Below are 17,495 nucleotides of genomic sequence, written 5' to 3'. Positions count from 1 at the left end.
TGTAGATCAAAGGAGAACAGCCGAGAATACACTAGATTACTGTAGATCAAAGGAGAACCGCCGAGAATACACTAGATTACTGTAGATCAAAGAACAGCCGAGAATACACTAGATTACTGTAGATCAAAGGAGAACAGCTGTGGATATACTAGATTACTGTAGATCAAAGGAGAACAGCTGTGGATATACTAGATTACTGTAGATCAAAGGAGAACAGCTGTGGATATACTAGATTACTGTAGCTGGGTAGCTTTCTAGCTGGGTAGCTTTCCAGGTGGGTAGCCAGGTCTGCTTGTGATTTTGCCAGCTCTTCTGTCATTGGCATGAACACATGTGGAGACGATTCATGGAAAGAGAAAATGTTCTTAAATTAAACTTAAGTTACTTAAGAAATTACTTAAGTGGGAACTCTTCAGAACGCTTGCAAGGGCTGGCTATACATCTTGAAGGTGACCCTTGGCCAGAATACAGGTGCTCTGGTTGAAAGGTGTAGCTGAAGGGTGGGGGAAAGGAAGGAGGAGAGGAGGGGTGAAAGGGAGGGTGAGGGGAGGGGAAGACAAATATTATCCTTTCTATAATTACAGCCAGTGACTGAAAGGTCTAAAGGACACAGTAGTGTTGTCGTCCCAGACCTGGTCTCTCTTTTTAAGTATCACTACAATATGAGCCAATGCTGACACACTCATACAGGAAGTTAACCAGATAGCAATATAAATGGTGACCTTAACTATCAAGGTGAAGGACATTGATATAGAAATGTTATTCATCTAAAATAACAGATAGAAGTAGCTTGAGGTAAAAAAAAAAAAATCATCTTAAAACACCTCAGATCTTAAGTTAGATGACCTTCTTCCAATCCAAAACAACTGACCCTAAACTGACATCAGATCAGTGTTCTTGCATCATGATTCTGAGTTTAAATCACTCATCAGTGTATAGATAGCAGCTGTTATGGATGGATATGAGCTATAGGCTGCGTTTACACAGGCAACCCAATTCTGATCTATTGCCCAATTATTGGTAAAAGATCTGATCGGTCAAAGGACCAATCAATGGAAAACATATCAGAATTAGGCTGCCTGTGTAAATGCAGCCTTAGTGACACAGACAAAGCATAATAAATACAATGACTTTGTGAATTCTGAGAAAAAAATACTTTATTTTCAGAGAGAAAAAAAAACGAACACTTTTTGACTAGATATCACTTCAAAACTGCAGGTTGTTTCCAGTATGTTTTTCTTGAGAGTTATTCGTTTTTAAAATGAATTCACATTTTATCATGAATTTAGCATGGATCGCAGAGTATATTACTGTACAGTAAATCACTGAGTATATCCCTAACCACACCCATCATGCTAAAACAAGACAACACAACTAACTGGCATGGTAACATAAATAACTGAAATTGGAGATAACATTTCTGGAGATTAATGTCCAACTCGTTTCTCAAAGACAATAAAAACTTCACCATTTGTGTGTGTTTCTATGTTCCAACATTCGCTACAGTGGCTGGACTCGACAAGGCACCAGAGTTTACGTTGGATCTATTCCACATCCTGATTGTAATACAGAAAAATCTAAACTGGATTCTAGATTTTAAACATTCATTTTACATATATTTTGGGATTCTAGAGTAGGTTCTATTAAATTCACTTTGATGTCTGGATGTCTTCTTCACAGAGTCAAACACAGAAGACCAATGCAACCACGTCATAATGGTACAGAAAGAGAGACCTGTCAGTGGTCCATTGGTGGAATACACCACAGAGCTGTTTAATCAATGAATGAATAAGTCAATCAAGCAACCAACCAACCACAGTGATGTGTGTTCTCAGCAGCCTGTAACCAGAGTGCCGATATATCAAAGTCAGCAATCAGGTATCCCTATGAGACCAAGAGGACGCTTACTTTGAAATGTCTATTTCTCCAAAATTACTGTACATTTGTTAAATACTTTTATCTTACATTTTTATCAATAAATATGCTTTAACATTTAAATATAAAAACACAATGATGACCTTATAGATAATCTTTACAAACTGGCAGTGCATCTTGGGTGGACGAAGCAGTTAAATATCTGCATAAATACAGCAGCAACAACACATCAATAAATACATTAAAAGAGAAGTATATGGTATAAATAAAAGTTTTACAGTACACTAGAAAATGACAACGAACGAACATGTGCAGGAAAATACAAATGTTGATTGCTAAAAACAACACTCCTGTTGAAGAAAGACCAGGGTTCTCTCTGTTTCTGGCAGATGAAGAGAAGATGGTGTCCTTACAGTCTGAGACTCCTGGTAGTCTTTTTAAGAAGCAGCACTGAGTCCAGGGACGTTTCCGCAAAGTATCTCAGAGAAGGAGTGCTGATCTAAGGTCTGTTCATATAATCGTATTCATTATGATCTAAAGGCTCCTTCTCTGAGACACTTTGTGGATACGGGCCCAGAAACGTTCCTCCTTTTCCTCTCAGCTTCCATATGCTCATCACCACTTCAGTCTTTTCTCCCAGCCAATCAGAGTTCCAGTTTTAGGCAGGCTCTCTCCTGATAGGTGGCAGGGACTACCTCAGAATCCTGAGCTACCCAATCACATCTGTCCATCAGTGAGAAGGGATGGGGCTATATGTACAGGTCACGCCCATCCAGTCCCCCTTCTCTTCCATACCTTCCAAGTCTCTCTGGGTCTTGGCTTTTTTCCCACTTCTTCTTTTCTATTTTGAGGTAGAATTTCCCTATCCTGTCCTGAAATAAAAAAAGAGGGAGAAACAATGAGCAATCAAGTTTCCTTCAACACAGACCGTGTGAAAACAAAAACAAAACTCATCTTTCATCAATCTAGAGCCAGCCTATGTTTCACATTCATACTGTAATGTACAGTAATGTTGAGGTTTCACTTTGTCTGACTCCTATCAATTTAGAAGAGGAAATAACATTTCAGTTCAGGACTTGAAAAGAGAGGATTTGTCTTTCCCTGGGTTTCCCTGGTAACTCACCCTTCTCTCCAGCTCTTCAGTGGTTGGGTGCTGACCCCAGTTTCACCTTTTCCTCATTCTCTACGTCGTACGCTCCTCGCTTGTGAAACCTGTAGAAAACCAACAACAGAGTTAAGACCTGTGGATCCTGGAACTGTTTTGAAACAACAACAAAAACACCTGTGGTGGGAACAATAACGCTAAACTATGACCATGTTGAACTATGACCATGTCGATCCATGACCATGTCGATCCATGACCATGTTGAACTAACCGGTCATATGTTTGTTTTAGCCTCAACTCCCTTTCCCCTACAATCAATTAGGTTGTTTACTATTCATTTCCTGTTGGCCCATTTCCAAAATACAGTGCCAATACAGACTTTGTCCATCTTCAGCTGCTGCATAATGCAATGTACAGATGCTCTGGTTCTATACACCCCCTGTGTTATACAGCTGCTCTGCTTCTATACACACCCCCTGTGTTATACAGCTGCTCTGCTTCTATACACACCCCCTGTGTTATACAGCTGCTTTGCTTCTATACACACCCCTTGTGTTATACAGCTGCTCTTCTTCTATACACACCCCCTGTGTTATACAGCTGCTCTTCTTCTATACACACCCTCTGTGTTATACAGCTGATCTTCTTCTATACACACCCTATGTTATACAGCTGCTCTGCTTCTATACACCCTGTTATACAGCTGCTCTTCTTCTATACACCCTATGTTATACAGCTGCTCTTCTTCTATACACCCTATGTTATACAGCTGCTCTTCTTCTATACACCCTATGTTATACAGCTGCTCTTCTTCTATACACCCCCTGTGTTATACAGCTGCTCAGCTTCTATACACCCCCTGTGTTATACAGCTGCTCTTCTTCTATACACACCACACCCTATGTTATACAGCTGCTCTTCTATACACACCACCCCCTGTGTTATACAGCTGCTCTTCTTCTATACACCCCCTGTGTTATACAGCTGCTCTTCTTCTATACACCCCCTGTGTTATACAGCTGCTCTGCTTCTATACACCCCCTGTGTTATACAGCTGCTCTTCTTCTATACATACCCTATGTTATACAGCTGCTCTTCTTCTATACATACCCTATGTTATACAGCTGCTCTGCTTCTATACACACCCCCTGTGTTATACAGCTGCTCTTCTTCTATACACACCCCCTGTGTTATACAGCTGCTCTGCTTCTATACACACCCCCTGTGTTATACAGCTGCTCTGCTTCTATACAACCCCTGTGTTATACAGCTGCTCTCATTCTACTGACCTGAGCACCAGCAGCAGGCCTATGATGGTTAGACAGAGAGAAGACAACACCACTGCCACCACAGCCAGAGCTGTGGTCCTGCTGTATCCTCCCACGTCCCTCCCCTCTGAAGCCAGCGTGAACAGGTGACACCGCTCCCCAGAGTAACTGGGACGACATCTGCACAAGGAGATCAAAAGAGAGAGAGAGAGATGGAGAGGGACAGGGGTGAGATGTGATTCATGCAACATACAGTACAGCAGGCATATTGTTATTCTGGACAGAGAGAGTGACAGAGCGATTTAGAGAAAGAGAAAGATTGAGAGAGAAAGTGCCATAGACAGGTATTTCTTACATGCATGATGGAACTTTGATGTCCCTCAGGTAATGACAGCTGCCATGGATACAGAAGTTCTTATACTTCTTCAGACAAGGGTTCCTCTTTTTTCCTTTTCCCTTCTTCCTCCCCTTTCCTCCTCTCCTCCTCGTCCCCTCACTCCTCTCAGCTTCCAGGATGGCCGATGGGTTTTTAGGTTTAGTCGACAATGCAACTAAAAAAAGAAAAGAGCACAGACAAGAAATGTTAATCAACTGAATCCATGGATCTAGCCAACACATCTCATAGAATACAGGTTTTATTGTCACATACAACAGATAGGTGCAGTGAAATGTGTTGTTTTACAGGGTCAGCCATAGTAGTATGATAGGTGCAGTGAAATGTGTTGTTTTACAGGGTCAGCCAGAGTAGTACAGCGCCTCTGCCGCAAATTAGGGTTAGTGGCCCAACGCTCTAACCACTAGGCTACCTGGTCCATAAAGTACATTTAACTATTGGTTGCATAGGAACAGTTGTTAAAATGGAACCGACAATCTACCAGTTAAGCCAATGAATGATAGTGCCATAAATCATGTTTATAAGGTGTATTCTAATACATGTGTCAGTGAGGATTCCAGAACCCATTAACAATAGGATGGTGATTTACAACAGCGCAATAAACAAACATAAATCACAGCGCGTTATTAAATACCTCGAGGTAATTCCACCCCATAGTCCCCTGATGCATCTTCGTCGTCTTCATGGTAGTAATCATAGTACTCCTCATCCTCTTCCTCGCTTCCATCCTCCAACACTGGACCCTCCCCTCCGTGCTTACTCTTCTCCATCCCTCCCTCCATCCTTCTGTCGCTCAGGACATCCAACAGGTTTATAACTGCTGTGTGCTGCGACCTCTCATTCTCATACCTGTCCACCACAGCTCCACTCACCAACCTCGACACCACTGGAAAACACAAGGAAGCACAAGATTAAACTTTGGCCATTGTTGATGCTACACCATTCATATATCTGTAGTTCAGAGATGTAGATTCTGACTCACACTGTGAGGAGTTAACCCAGGGAGCAACACTGGGTGAAAATACATAATTTCAATGGCAAAACTGGTTGAAATGACATCTTTTCAAGCAGTTTTTGCTCACTGGAAACACAAGCTTTTCTTTCCAACACAGTAATTTATTCAGGAGCCAAGAAAATGGAGGGGTTTGAGTGGGCAGGTTGAAACATGTCTCTAGACTGAGAGCCCTGCATGAGGCCCCATGGCCCCTCCAGGTGAACCTATAAAACTGGATAGTTACATTTCAGCTCAGAACTGTGAGGCACCAAAAAACATCATGCATGTACAGTATTCTGTACAGGGGAGACTATAATCCTGCTTGGCCATGGTACACAAAATGTTGCATAGACAGACAGTTAGCTAATGTACAAGAATATGAGTTAAAAATAAGTATATCCAGTTACATAAAGCATGTTTTAAAATAGAAAGATGACCACACTTCGTTCTTGAATAGCATAGGCTGGCCTACACCTTATGAAAATCGTTGACTCTTCATTTAAAAGTTTAGGAGACTTGCTCAGAAGGTCATGCTTGAGAGGTTCACACTCTTTTACAGTCAACAAGTGGAACTACAAGACATGTCTCTTATGAATAAGAAATAGAGCATTTAGGAGGAATCAAGTCTAGGATAAACTATTACCACCAACAGTTTATTCAAGTATAAACGTTACAGAAAAGGAACTATATAATCTGACCTGATATATACAAGTGTAATTTGACACTTACCAAAGGCATGGACGAGCAGGAGCGCAACTCGTAGAATCCTCATGTCTTCAAACTTCAATCACCACCAACTGTAATTCTGCAAAAAGCACTGTATGTCGTTTTCCTTTCTCTTGTCCACGTAGTCAATATTTGTCCTCCTCAAACGTTCCTGGTAGGCCTATTCCTTCGGTTCTCAGTGCGACTTTCTTATTCAAGATGCCGGGCGCGTCTCGGGTAGCCGTTGCGCACTCAAACACAGCCTTTGCCTATTGGGGAAGAGTGGAAGGAACGCCAGACTAGAGGCGTCACGATTTATATAGACTGCCTCGACCACGCCTATACTGTCACATATCTATTGCAACATGTTTATATGCTATACACCTTATTATAATGGTTAATACTTACAGAGTGGTTGAAACCATATACATGGGTTATACAGTCACAACAAACTAATGTAGGCTAAATGAAAATGTGTCTAATTTGTTGACTCTTTAGGCCTTTTACTTAGAAAAATAACATAAAAAGTGCATTGCTTAACATTATATTGCTGATCATATTGTGTCTCTTTCTGTATCAATTGAATGAAAGTGAATAAAGGTTTTACGAAAGGTATTCATTAGACCTGTGACTACATTAATAGAAAACGCATGCAAATTATGACATTTAGGGTCAGTTTACCAGGCACAGTTTAATAAACCTGGTCCTGGACTAAATCCATGTTCAATGAAGATTATCTATTGAAATATCTACTTAGTCAGGACAAGACTTAATCTATAACCGGGAAAACAGCTAAACATGTTTCAAACTGGTTTAAATAATATTATGATGTCAACCAAAAGCCACTGATCTGAATGGACTTCTAGGTCTGTGACTTCAGCTGTTTCAACATAGGCCTTCACACGCAATGGAGACACACCTGAAGGACACGGGACAATATCAATAGTGACATCTAGTGGTGTGAAATGGCTGCACATCTATAACCTCGTAAACATTAGCTGTTGTCACCAATACTTATCTTATTTTTATTGCATTTTTTCATTATATACACATGGATGTCCCTGTATTCATGCGTAATACTGGTATTATTGTTGCAATGAAAATAATAATAATAATAATAATAATAATGAAAATACAAATACTTAGCCTCGCTTAAATATAGAAAGAAACACTTCAAACAATGCCAAGTGAATAAAAAACCCATCGAGAATCATAAATTGATTACTTTGGCCTTTTCTCAAGCGTCATATGCGACTGCTCAGGCCTTGTGTCACGTGTCCCATTAGGAAAACATGGCCGACGGAGTAAGTGAAACAAACACAGCTGCTGAGGAAAGCGACGCCAAAGAAGAGGACCCCAAAGTTTTGGAAGTTCTTCCAGACAGCCACCCTGTTGGCGTTAGCAGCGATGAAGAGACTTCAAAAGACAAACCGGCGACCGAGAGCAACTGGTCAACACCGATCCTGTCGCTGGCACGGAAGGCGACGGAGACCATCAGCAGTGGGGTCAGCTACGGTGCAGCTTTCAGAAACGCCACATCTTCGGGATCTGCTACGAGCTCTCCGACGTGTCCGACTAAACAAAACTCTACCGAGAATGACACCAACGCTAACCAATACCTACCGGGTACGTAACAAGACTAGTGCATTGCACGCCAATGTGGAGGTATATAAAGTTAGTAGGTAGTTTAGTGCTGAACCAGTGACTTCCCTCTTCTGTATCTCAACCGTCACTAACTGTAAACACAATACATCAGAATGGCATGTTCCAACATCATAAATATAGACGACTATATTCTAACATTCTATATTTGTCCGTGGTCATTTCTCAATTCTTTTTTTAAATTACTTTTGCACTGGAAACTCCCCTCTTTTCCTCTCTTTCTCCTTTCTTTCCTCACCTCTTTTTTTCTTTCTCTCCTGTCGTTCTCTTAATTTCTCTTTCTTTTGTCTGTCCCTCTCTATTTGTAGCAGTGAAGGACCATATGGCTGTGGAGCGCTCCAACCTGTTCAGTATGATGAAGCTGAGTATTAAGGGCCTGATCCAGTCTTCTCTGAGTCTGGGCAGAACCCTGGACTCTGACTACCCTCCTCTGCAGCAGTTCTTTGTGGTTCTGGAGCAGTGCCTCAAACATGGACTGAAAGGTGAGACTTGCTCTAGAACAGGGTGACCGGACAACCCTCAGCCTGGAGCACTACTAGGTCTGTTTCAGACTTTTGTCAGGGTCTTGATTAGCTGAATCAGGTTTGTTACTGCGGGGCTGGAGCAAAAGCCTGCACAACCAAGTTGGAGACTTAGTAGTTTTCGCCCTTTAAAGAACACTACCTAAACAGTCACCTTTCTTCTCTCTCTGTAGTGAAGAAGTCATTCATCAATCAGAATAAGTCTATCTGGGGTCCTCTGGAGCTGGTTCAGAGGCTGTGTCCTGATTCTACTGATATTACCACCAGTGCCAGAGACCTGCCAGGGCTAAAGACTGGGTTGGGTCGGGCTCGGGCCTGGCTGCATCTGGCCCTGATGCAGAAGAAGTTGTCTGACTACCTGAAAGCCCTGCTGGACCATAAGGACCTCCTGGTGTGAGTACAGCTTAAAGCTCTGTTGCTAGAACTGAATCAGTGTAATAAGTATGTAATAAACATGTAACACCGGTAAACATGTTGTCGTATTCACGTTTACAGTAGTTATTGTATCTAACTTAGTAAATCTCTCTCTCTGCCTCCTTCCTCCTACAGTGAGTTCTATGATCCAGGAGCGTTGATGATGGAGGAGGAGGGAACAGTGATAGGAGGGATGCTGGTGGGGCTAAACGTCATTGATGCTAACCTCTGTATCAAAGGAGAGGACCTGGACTCCCAGGTGGGGGTCATAGACTTCTCCTTGTACCTGAAGGACCCTATGACCACTGAGACCACTAAGGAGTAAGTACAAAGTCTCCAGCCACTATATTCATAGACTGTTCTCTCTGCTACTGCACGGCAAGCGGTACCGGAGCGCCAAGTCTAGGTCCAAAAGGATCCTAAATAGCTTCTACCCCCAACCCGTAAGAGTCCTGAACAGCTAATCAAATGGCTACCCAGACTATTTGCATTGCCTCTGTACAGGTACCCCCTGTATATAGCCTGCACATTGACTCTGTACAGGTACCCCCTGTATATAGCCTGCACATTGACTCTGTACAGGTACCCCCTGTATATAGCCTGCACATTGACTCTGTACAGGTACCCCCTGTATATAGCCTGCACATTGACTCTGTACAGGTACCCCCTGTATATAGCCTGCACATTGACTCTGTACAGGTACCCCCTGTATATAGCCTGCACTTTGACTCTGTACAGGTACCCCCTGTATATAGCCTCCACATTGACTCTGTACAGGTACCCCCTGTATATAGCCTGCACTTTGACTCTGTACAGGTACCCCCTGTATATAGCCTCCACATTGACTCTGTACCGGTACCCCCTGTATATAGCCTGCACATTGACTCTGTACAGGTACCCCCTGTATATAGCCTGCACATTGACTCTGTACAGGTACCCCCTGTATATAGCCTGCACATTGACTCTGTACAGGTACCCCCTGTATATAGCCTGCACATTGACTCTGTACAGGTACCCCCTGTATATAGCCTGCACATTGACTCTGTACAGGTACCCCCTGTATATAGCCTCCACATTGACTCTGTACCGGTACCCCCTGTATATAGCCTGCACATTGACTCTGTACAGGTACCCCCTGTATATAGCCTGCACATTGACTCTGTACAGGTACCCCCTGTATATAGCCTGCACATTGACTCTGTACAGGTACCCCCTGTATATAGCCTCCACATTGACTCTGTACAGGTACCCCCTGTATATAGCCTGCACATTGACTCTGTACAGGTACCCCCTGTATATAGCCTGCACATTGACTCTGTACAGGTACCCCCTGTATATAGCCTGCACATTGACTCTGTACAGGTACCCCCTGTATATAGCCTACACATTGACTCTGTACAGGTACCCCCTGTATATAGCCTGCACATTGACTCTGTACAGGTACCCCCTGTATATAGCCTCCACATTGACTCTGTACAGGTACCCCCTGTATATAGCCTGCACATTGACTCTGTACAGGTACCCCCTGTATATAGCCTGCACATTGACTCTGTACAGGTACCCCCTGTATATAGCCTCCACATTGACTCTGTACAGGTACCCCCTGTATATAGCCTCCACATTGACTCTGTACAGGTACCCCCTGTATATAGCCTGCACATTGACTCTGTACAGGTACCCCCTGTATATAGCCTCCACATTGACTCTGTACAGGTACCCCCTGTATATAGCCTCCACATTGACTCTGTACAGGTACCCCCTGTATATAGCCTGCACATTGACTCTGTACAGGTACCCCCTGTATATAGCCTGCACATTGACTCTGTACAGGTACCCCCTGTATATAGCCTGCACATTGACTCTGTACAGGTACCCCCTGTATATAGCCTGCACATTGACTCTGTACAGGTACCCCCTGTATATAGCCTGCACATTGACTCTGTACAGGTACCCCCTGTATATAGCCTGCACATTGACTCTGTACAGGTACCCCCTGTATATAGCCTGCACATTGACTCTGTACAGGTACCCCCTGTATATAGCCTCCACATTGACTCTGTACAGGTACCCCCTGTATATAGCCTGCACATTGACTCTGTACAGGTACCCCCTGTATATAGCCTGCACATTGACTCTGTACAGGTACCCCCTGTATATAGCCTCCACATTGACTCTGTACAGGTACCCCCTGTATATAGCCCCGCTATTGTTATTTACTGCTGCTCTTTAATTACTTTTTATTCTTATCTCATACTTTTTTGGGGTTGTATTTTCTTAAAACTGCATTGTTGGTTAAGGGCTTGTAAGTAAGCATTTCACTGTAAGGTCTACCTACACCTGTTGTATTCAGCGCATGTGACAAATACAATTTGATTTATGTGTCTGTCTTTCCTCCTTCACCCCAAACACACTCTTCTCTTTGTTTTTTCCTATTCTTCTTTCCTTTAACAACCTCCTCTCTTTCTTTCTGTGATACAAAGATAAACCACACTCCTCTCTCTCTCTGTTATACTTTGTCTCTTCTCCTGTAACCTCTCCTTCTCTCCTCTGTCAGTGATACTAAGATGACGGCCATATTGGACCAGAAGCACTACATTGAGGAGCTGAACAGACACCTGAGCTGCTCTGTCTCTGACCTGCAGGCCAAGATGGACTCCATAGAGAAGACCAACGGCAAGCTCATTGAGGAGGTCAGAGGAGCTTATGAGTTTTAATCCTTTGTGGTGTTTATTAACCCCCTAGAGTCGATGCCTGCGGAAATCAAATTAGCATAATCAAAATTCCCATAAATCCGTCAGTTTAAGCTAGACATATGTTTTTCCACTGCATCCGCTGACGTTGCCCTTCCGTATCTGACGATGTTTCCCTTCTGCATCTGAGGTGAAAGGTGGCAGAGCTAGAATGGTGTTTGTCAGACCATGTGACATCCTGAAAACTGTGCTTCTCACAGAAACGCGTGCGAACGGTTTGACCTACAAAGAAACATGAGACTCACGAACACGATGGTGTTTTCCGTTTTGCTTTACAATCATCACACAACTCGTCCTGAAGTCGGTACCGCTGATCTGCCAACTTCTGTCTGTAGCGTCCGAATAGTTTGGGCTACACACTCATAAGACCCCTCTTGTGGAATGGTTAGTCTCTCACAAACACAGATGAACGGAGCAAAACACAGAGACACTTCAGAACGACTTCCTTTAGATTGTAAAAAAAACATCTGTTTAACCATGTATGAAGCTGTTATTCAGTGTTTCTATGGGATGATAGCAGTAAGGCCAAATTCAATGTTTCAAATCAAATGTTATTTGTCACATGCGCCGAATAGAACAGGTTACAGTGAAGTGCTTACTTACAAGCCCTTAACCAACAATACAGTTTTAAGAAAGAAAAAGTGTTAAGGTATTTACTAAAATAAGTAAAAAATAAATAAATAAAATCTGTATATAAAACCAAATATGTGTTGATATTAGTTGGCAGGATTCTTCAACATTATATATGGTAATTTGTATATACACAGAGTTAATAATTTCATAACGAGGACAGCAATCACTTTTGCTACCGCGCTGCATGGTCGAAGCAGGAGAAGAAGAGAAGCTCACTCTGAGTTGTCAAGACTTCCAAACAGTCAAACCGTTCGATTATAAGACAGGAGGAAATCCAAATTTGTGCTATATACACGAAAGACTGAACAAAAATATATAAACCCAACATGCAACAATTTAAAAGATTTCACTGAGTTACAGTTCATATAAGGAAATCAGTCGATTGAAACAAATTAATTAGGTCCTAATCTATGAATTTCACATGACTGGGAATACAGATATGCATCTGTTGTTTAAAAAAAAAAAAAAGGTAGGATCAGAAACACAAACTATTGCAGCATAAATACTGGAGGCTGAGACAGCTCATGAAACATGAGACCAACACTTTACATGTTGCGTTTTATATTTTTGCAGTATACATCATTCAGACAGACAGAAGTCAGCTCATGAGTTCCATCAGCAGCAGATTTTCATTTAGAAAATGAATGTGTTTATGCAACAAATGTTAGTTCTTCGAATCGTATAATACTGAATCGCATCGATTCGTTCCTCTAATTAAAACGAATCGCACAGAACCATTTCAAACTAAAACGTATCGGAGCTCATGTATCTAGATACATGGAGTCGTCTTGAAAGGTAGAGATGTACATCTCTAGTTATAACCCTACATAATGCTTGTGGATGTATTCTATAACCCTATGTAGTTGTTATGGATGTGTTCTATAACTATATGTAATGATTATGGATGTTTATAACCATGTAGTCCTTACAGATGTTGTAACCCTACATAGTGCTTATGGATGTGTTAACCCTACAGTCCTTATAGATGTGTTGTAACCCTACATAGTGCTTATGGATGTGTTAACTAGGGCTGTCAATTATTTTATTGATCGAGTTAATCGCAGCATCAGTGTGAACTGTAGTTTAAGATTTTTCATACCAAAAATATTACAAGAATATTCACGTCTTGATTTTGTCTAAAGTAACGGTTAGTAAAATTAGGTAAATTGAGAAAAGCAGACTTTCTTTAACCTCAGTGTCAACTTGTTTTTACATGGCATGGTAGATTTAAGCTGTATAGATTTATTTAATGTTTTCAGTGTATTTAACAGTTTTCAGACAATGAGATGAATGGAAAATAACCCTACATAGTGCTTATTGATGTGTTATAACCCTACATAGTGCTTATTGATGTGTTATAACCCTACATAGTGCTTATTGATGTGTTATAACCCTACAGTTGATGGCAGCGACAGACAGAATTAACTCTTTACGGGAGGAACAGGAAACACTGAGACATGAGAATGAGACCATCGTCCAGAGCAGCCAGAAGAAAGAGGAGGTCAGGACTCACAGTTTTTAGTCTGTGTAACTTTAATCTAACTCAGACAACATGAAGAGCTGGCATTTCACGTCCTGTGTGATTTCCTAGGCGACCCTGGAGGACAGTGCAGTAGAGCTGGAGACATACAGACAGACACGGCAGGGCCTGGATGAGATGTACAGCGTGGTCTGGAAACAGTACCAGGAGGAGAAACGCATCAGACAGGTGTGTGTGTGCGTGAGAAACAGCAAGATGAACAACTAGCTCTACATTTCTTAAAGAGATCCTAGCTAACTGCCTCTACAATAGGTGTGTGTGTTCCTGTACCTTTTATTCCTGTGTGTAGGAGTTGGAGAGGGAGCTGGAGCTGCAGGTGGGACTAAAGCAGGAGATGGAGATGGCCATGAGGCTGCTGGAGAAAGACACACATGAGAAACAGGAAACACTGCAAGCCCTCCGACAACAACTAGACCAGGTCAAAACCCTCAACCTGCAGATGTTCCACAAGACACAGGTAACACACACGGACAGATATACACGGACACACACACTCTCACTTACGCAGCAACACCCTCGTGAGTACACACCTCTTGACAGAATGTGTGTGCAGGACTGTGAGCGTGAGGCCCAGAGGAAGCAGGAGGAAGAGGGACAACTGGAGGAGAAGATGAACCAGATGAAGACCACCATGAAGGAGATGGAGCAGAGGTGTGTGTGTGTGTGTGTGTGTGTGGTAGGTACAGGGTGGTTTCCATGATGGTTTCTTTGTTTTAACATGATTGAATGCTAATTGTAGTCCATGTATTTTCAGACTGCAGAACTCTGAGCGTGATCGCAGACAAAGGGACCAGATGGACAGGGACATGAGAACACAGCTGGAGGGCAGAGTAGACTCCCTACAGAAACAACTGTCTGACCTGGACACACTGAGGTACGTAAGCACAAGGATATACATTCACACACAGACACACACGTTGTGACACACTCCCATCTCCCTAGGCTGGGTCTGGAGAGTGATCTGTGCAGTGAGAAGGAGCAGAGACAGGCCATTCAGAGAGCTTTACAGAGAGAACAGGACAACAGCACCGAGCTGCGCACCCAACTACAGCAGATACAGGGGCTACACACGGTCAGCGTCTCACACACACACACACACACACACACACACACACACACACACACACACACACACACACACACACACACACACAGAGAAAAGAGAAGTCTACCTCCTATTTTTCTTCTGAGCTGGTTTGTGTGTGTCTCTAGGAGCTGCAGGATGTTCGTCAGGAGAAGAAGCAGCTCCAGCAGACCTGTCAGGATCAGGAGACGGCCTTACAGGAGATGGGCCTACACCTCAGCCAGTGAGTACTGTACTAGACGGCCTTACAGGAGATGGGTCTACACCTCAGCCAGTGAGTACTGTACTAGACGGCCTTACAGGAGATGGGTCTACACCTCAGCCAGTGAGTACTGTACTAGACGGCCTTACAGGAGATGGGCCTACACCTCAGCCAGTGAGTACTGTACTAGACGGCCTTACAGGAGATGGGCCTACACCTCAGCCAGTGAGTACTGTACTAGACGGCCTTACAGGAGACGGGCCTACACCTCAGCCAGTGAGTACTGTACTAGACGGCCTTACAGGAGACGGGTCTACACCTCAGCCAGTGAGTACTGTACTAGACGGCCTTACAGGAGACGGGTCTACACCTCAGCCAGTGAGTACTGTACTAGACGGCCTTACAGGAGACGGGCCTACACCTCAGCCAGTGAGTACTGTACTAGACGGCCTTACAGGAGACGGGCCTACACCTCAGCCAGTGAGTACTGTACTAGACGGCCTTACAGGAGACGGGCCTACACCTCAGCCAGTGAGTACTGTACTAGTCGGCCTTACAGGAGATGGGCCTACACCTCAGCCAGTGAGTACTGTACTAGACGGCCTTACAGGAGATGGGTCTACACCTCAGCCAGTGAGTACTGTACTAGACGGCCTTACAGGAGATGGGCCAACACCTCAGCCAGTGAGTACTGTACTAGACGGCCTTACAGGAGATGGGTCTACACCTCAGCCAGTGAGTACAGTACTAGACGGCCTTACAGGAGACGAGTCTACACCTCAGCCGGTGAGTACTGTACTAGACGGCCTTACAGGAGACGGGTCTACACCTCAGCCGGTGAGTACTGTACTAGACGGCCTTACAGGAGACGGGCCTACACCTCAGCCGGTGAGTACTGTACTAGACGGCCTTACAGGAGACGGGCCTACACCTCAGCCGGTGAGTACTGTACTAGACGGCCTTACAGGAGACGGGCCTACACCTCAGCCGGTGAGTACTGTACTAGACGGCCTTACAGGAGACGGGCCAACACCTCAGCCAGTGAGTACTGTACTAGACGGCCTTACAGGAGACGGGCCAACACCTCAGCCAGTGAGTACTGTACTAGACGGCCTTACAGGAGACGGGTCTACACCTCAGCCAGTGAGTACTGTACTAGACGGCCTTACAGGAGACGGGTCTACACCTCAGCCAGTGAGTACTGTACTAGACGGCCTTACAGGAGACGGGTCTACACCTCAGCCAGTGAGTACTGTACTAGACGGCCTTACAGGAGACGAGTCTACACCTCAGCCAGTGAGTACTGTACTAGACGGCCTTACAGGAGACGGGTCTACACCTCAGCCAGTGAGTACTGTACTAGACGGCCTTAAAGGAGACGGGTCTACACCTCAGCCAGTGAGTACTGTACTAGACGGCCTTACAGGAGACGGGTCTACACCTCAGCCAGTGAGTACTGTACTAGACGGCCTTACAGGAGACGGGCCTACACCTCAGCCAGTGAGTACTGTACTAGACGGCCTTACAGGAGACGGGCCTACACCTCAGCCAGTGAGTACTGTACTAGACGGCCTTACAGGAGACGGGCCTACACCTCAGCCAGTGAGTACTGTACTAGACGGCCTTACAGGAGACGGGCCTACACCTCAGCCAGTGAGTACTGTACTAGACGGCCTTACAGGAGACGGGTCTACATCTCAGCCAGTGAGTACTGTACTAGACGGCCTTACAGGAGACGGGCCTACACCTCAGCCAGTGAGTACTGTACTAGACGGCCTTACAGGAGATGGGCCTATTTACATCTCTCCCTTCCTGTGTTCCATCTGTTTTATCTTTGTGTGACTCATCTCTCTCGTAGGTCTAAACTGAAGATGGAGGACTTCAAAGAGGTCAACAAAGCCCTGAAGGTAAGGTGTTCCCTGTCCTACATTAAGACTTCCCCTAGCCCACCACTACACCAAGTCTCTACGGAGTTTACTAGTGAAGAACAGATGAGACATAGGCACTCACCACTGGTTATAGGGTCCTTCAGGTACAAGGAGAAGTCTATGCCCCCCACCTTCACAACACAGACACACACTCATTTCTGTAATCATTTGTGATTGAGCATTGTTGTCCGTCCGTGTCCGTCAGGGCCAAGCCTGGCTGAAAGATGATGAGGCTACACAGTGTAAACACTGTCAGAAGGACTTCTCCATCGCTCGCAGAAAGGTAAGGCTCTGTCCATCCATCTCTTCCGTCTTTCCTTCAGTTGTGGACTCTGGTCTGTGTCAGATGTAAAGGAAGGTTTAGAAAGGCCTTTGTATGAAATGCTGTCATTTGCCACAAGGGTTACAAATACAGTTCTA

General features: G+C 44.1%; 2 protein-coding genes across 3 annotated transcripts in view; one reads left to right on the top strand and one right to left on the bottom strand.

Annotated features, from left to right (window-relative positions):
- Window positions 1-1,139: 1,139 nt before the first annotated feature.
- Window positions 1,140-6,648, bottom strand: LOC115205616 (proheparin-binding EGF-like growth factor). Its single transcript, XM_029771786.1, has 6 exons — window positions 6,366-6,648; window positions 5,277-5,528; window positions 4,604-4,799; window positions 4,270-4,428; window positions 2,999-3,087; window positions 1,140-2,747 (listed from the first exon to the last, which is right to left on the bottom strand). The coding sequence occupies exons 1-5, from the start codon at window positions 6,406-6,408 to the stop codon at window positions 3,015-3,017; spliced, it is 723 nt and encodes a 240-aa protein (XP_029627646.1). The 5' UTR covers window positions 6,409-6,648; the 3' UTR covers window positions 1,140-2,747; window positions 2,999-3,014.
- An 821-nt stretch (window positions 6,649-7,469) lies between these two features.
- LOC115205613 (RUN and FYVE domain-containing protein 1-like) overlaps window positions 7,470-17,495 on the top strand; it is a 10,281-nt gene continuing 255 nt past the window's right edge. Inside the window, exons 1-14 of one of the 2 annotated variants that reach the window (XM_029771780.1) lie at window positions 7,470-7,967; window positions 8,315-8,485; window positions 8,698-8,917; window positions 9,074-9,259; window positions 11,493-11,628; window positions 13,721-13,822; window positions 13,913-14,029; window positions 14,151-14,318; window positions 14,415-14,512; window positions 14,616-14,735; window positions 14,804-14,933; window positions 15,074-15,168; window positions 17,006-17,054; window positions 17,281-17,358. In XM_029771780.1, the coding sequence (XP_029627640.1) occupies window positions 7,634-7,967; window positions 8,315-8,485; window positions 8,698-8,917; window positions 9,074-9,259; window positions 11,493-11,628; window positions 13,721-13,822; window positions 13,913-14,029; window positions 14,151-14,318; window positions 14,415-14,512; window positions 14,616-14,735; window positions 14,804-14,933; window positions 15,074-15,168; window positions 17,006-17,054; window positions 17,281-17,358 (2,004 nt within the window). In that variant the 5' untranslated portion in view covers window positions 7,470-7,633. Of the gene's footprint in view, window positions 7,968-8,311; window positions 8,486-8,697; window positions 8,918-9,073; window positions 9,260-11,492; window positions 11,629-13,720; window positions 13,823-13,912; window positions 14,030-14,150; window positions 14,319-14,414; window positions 14,513-14,615; window positions 14,736-14,803; window positions 14,934-15,073; window positions 15,169-17,005; window positions 17,055-17,280; window positions 17,359-17,495 lie in introns of both variants that reach the window. The other variant, XM_029771778.1, reaches the window with a different exon arrangement.

The sequence above is a fragment of the Salmo trutta genome, chromosome 13, assembly GCF_901001165.1.
Source record: "Salmo trutta chromosome 13, fSalTru1.1, whole genome shotgun sequence".
In the NCBI taxonomy this organism is placed as follows: domain Eukaryota; kingdom Metazoa; phylum Chordata; class Actinopteri; order Salmoniformes; family Salmonidae; genus Salmo; species Salmo trutta.
Note: the sequence above shows the minus strand (reverse complement) of the source record. Positions and strands in the feature narration are given on the sequence as shown.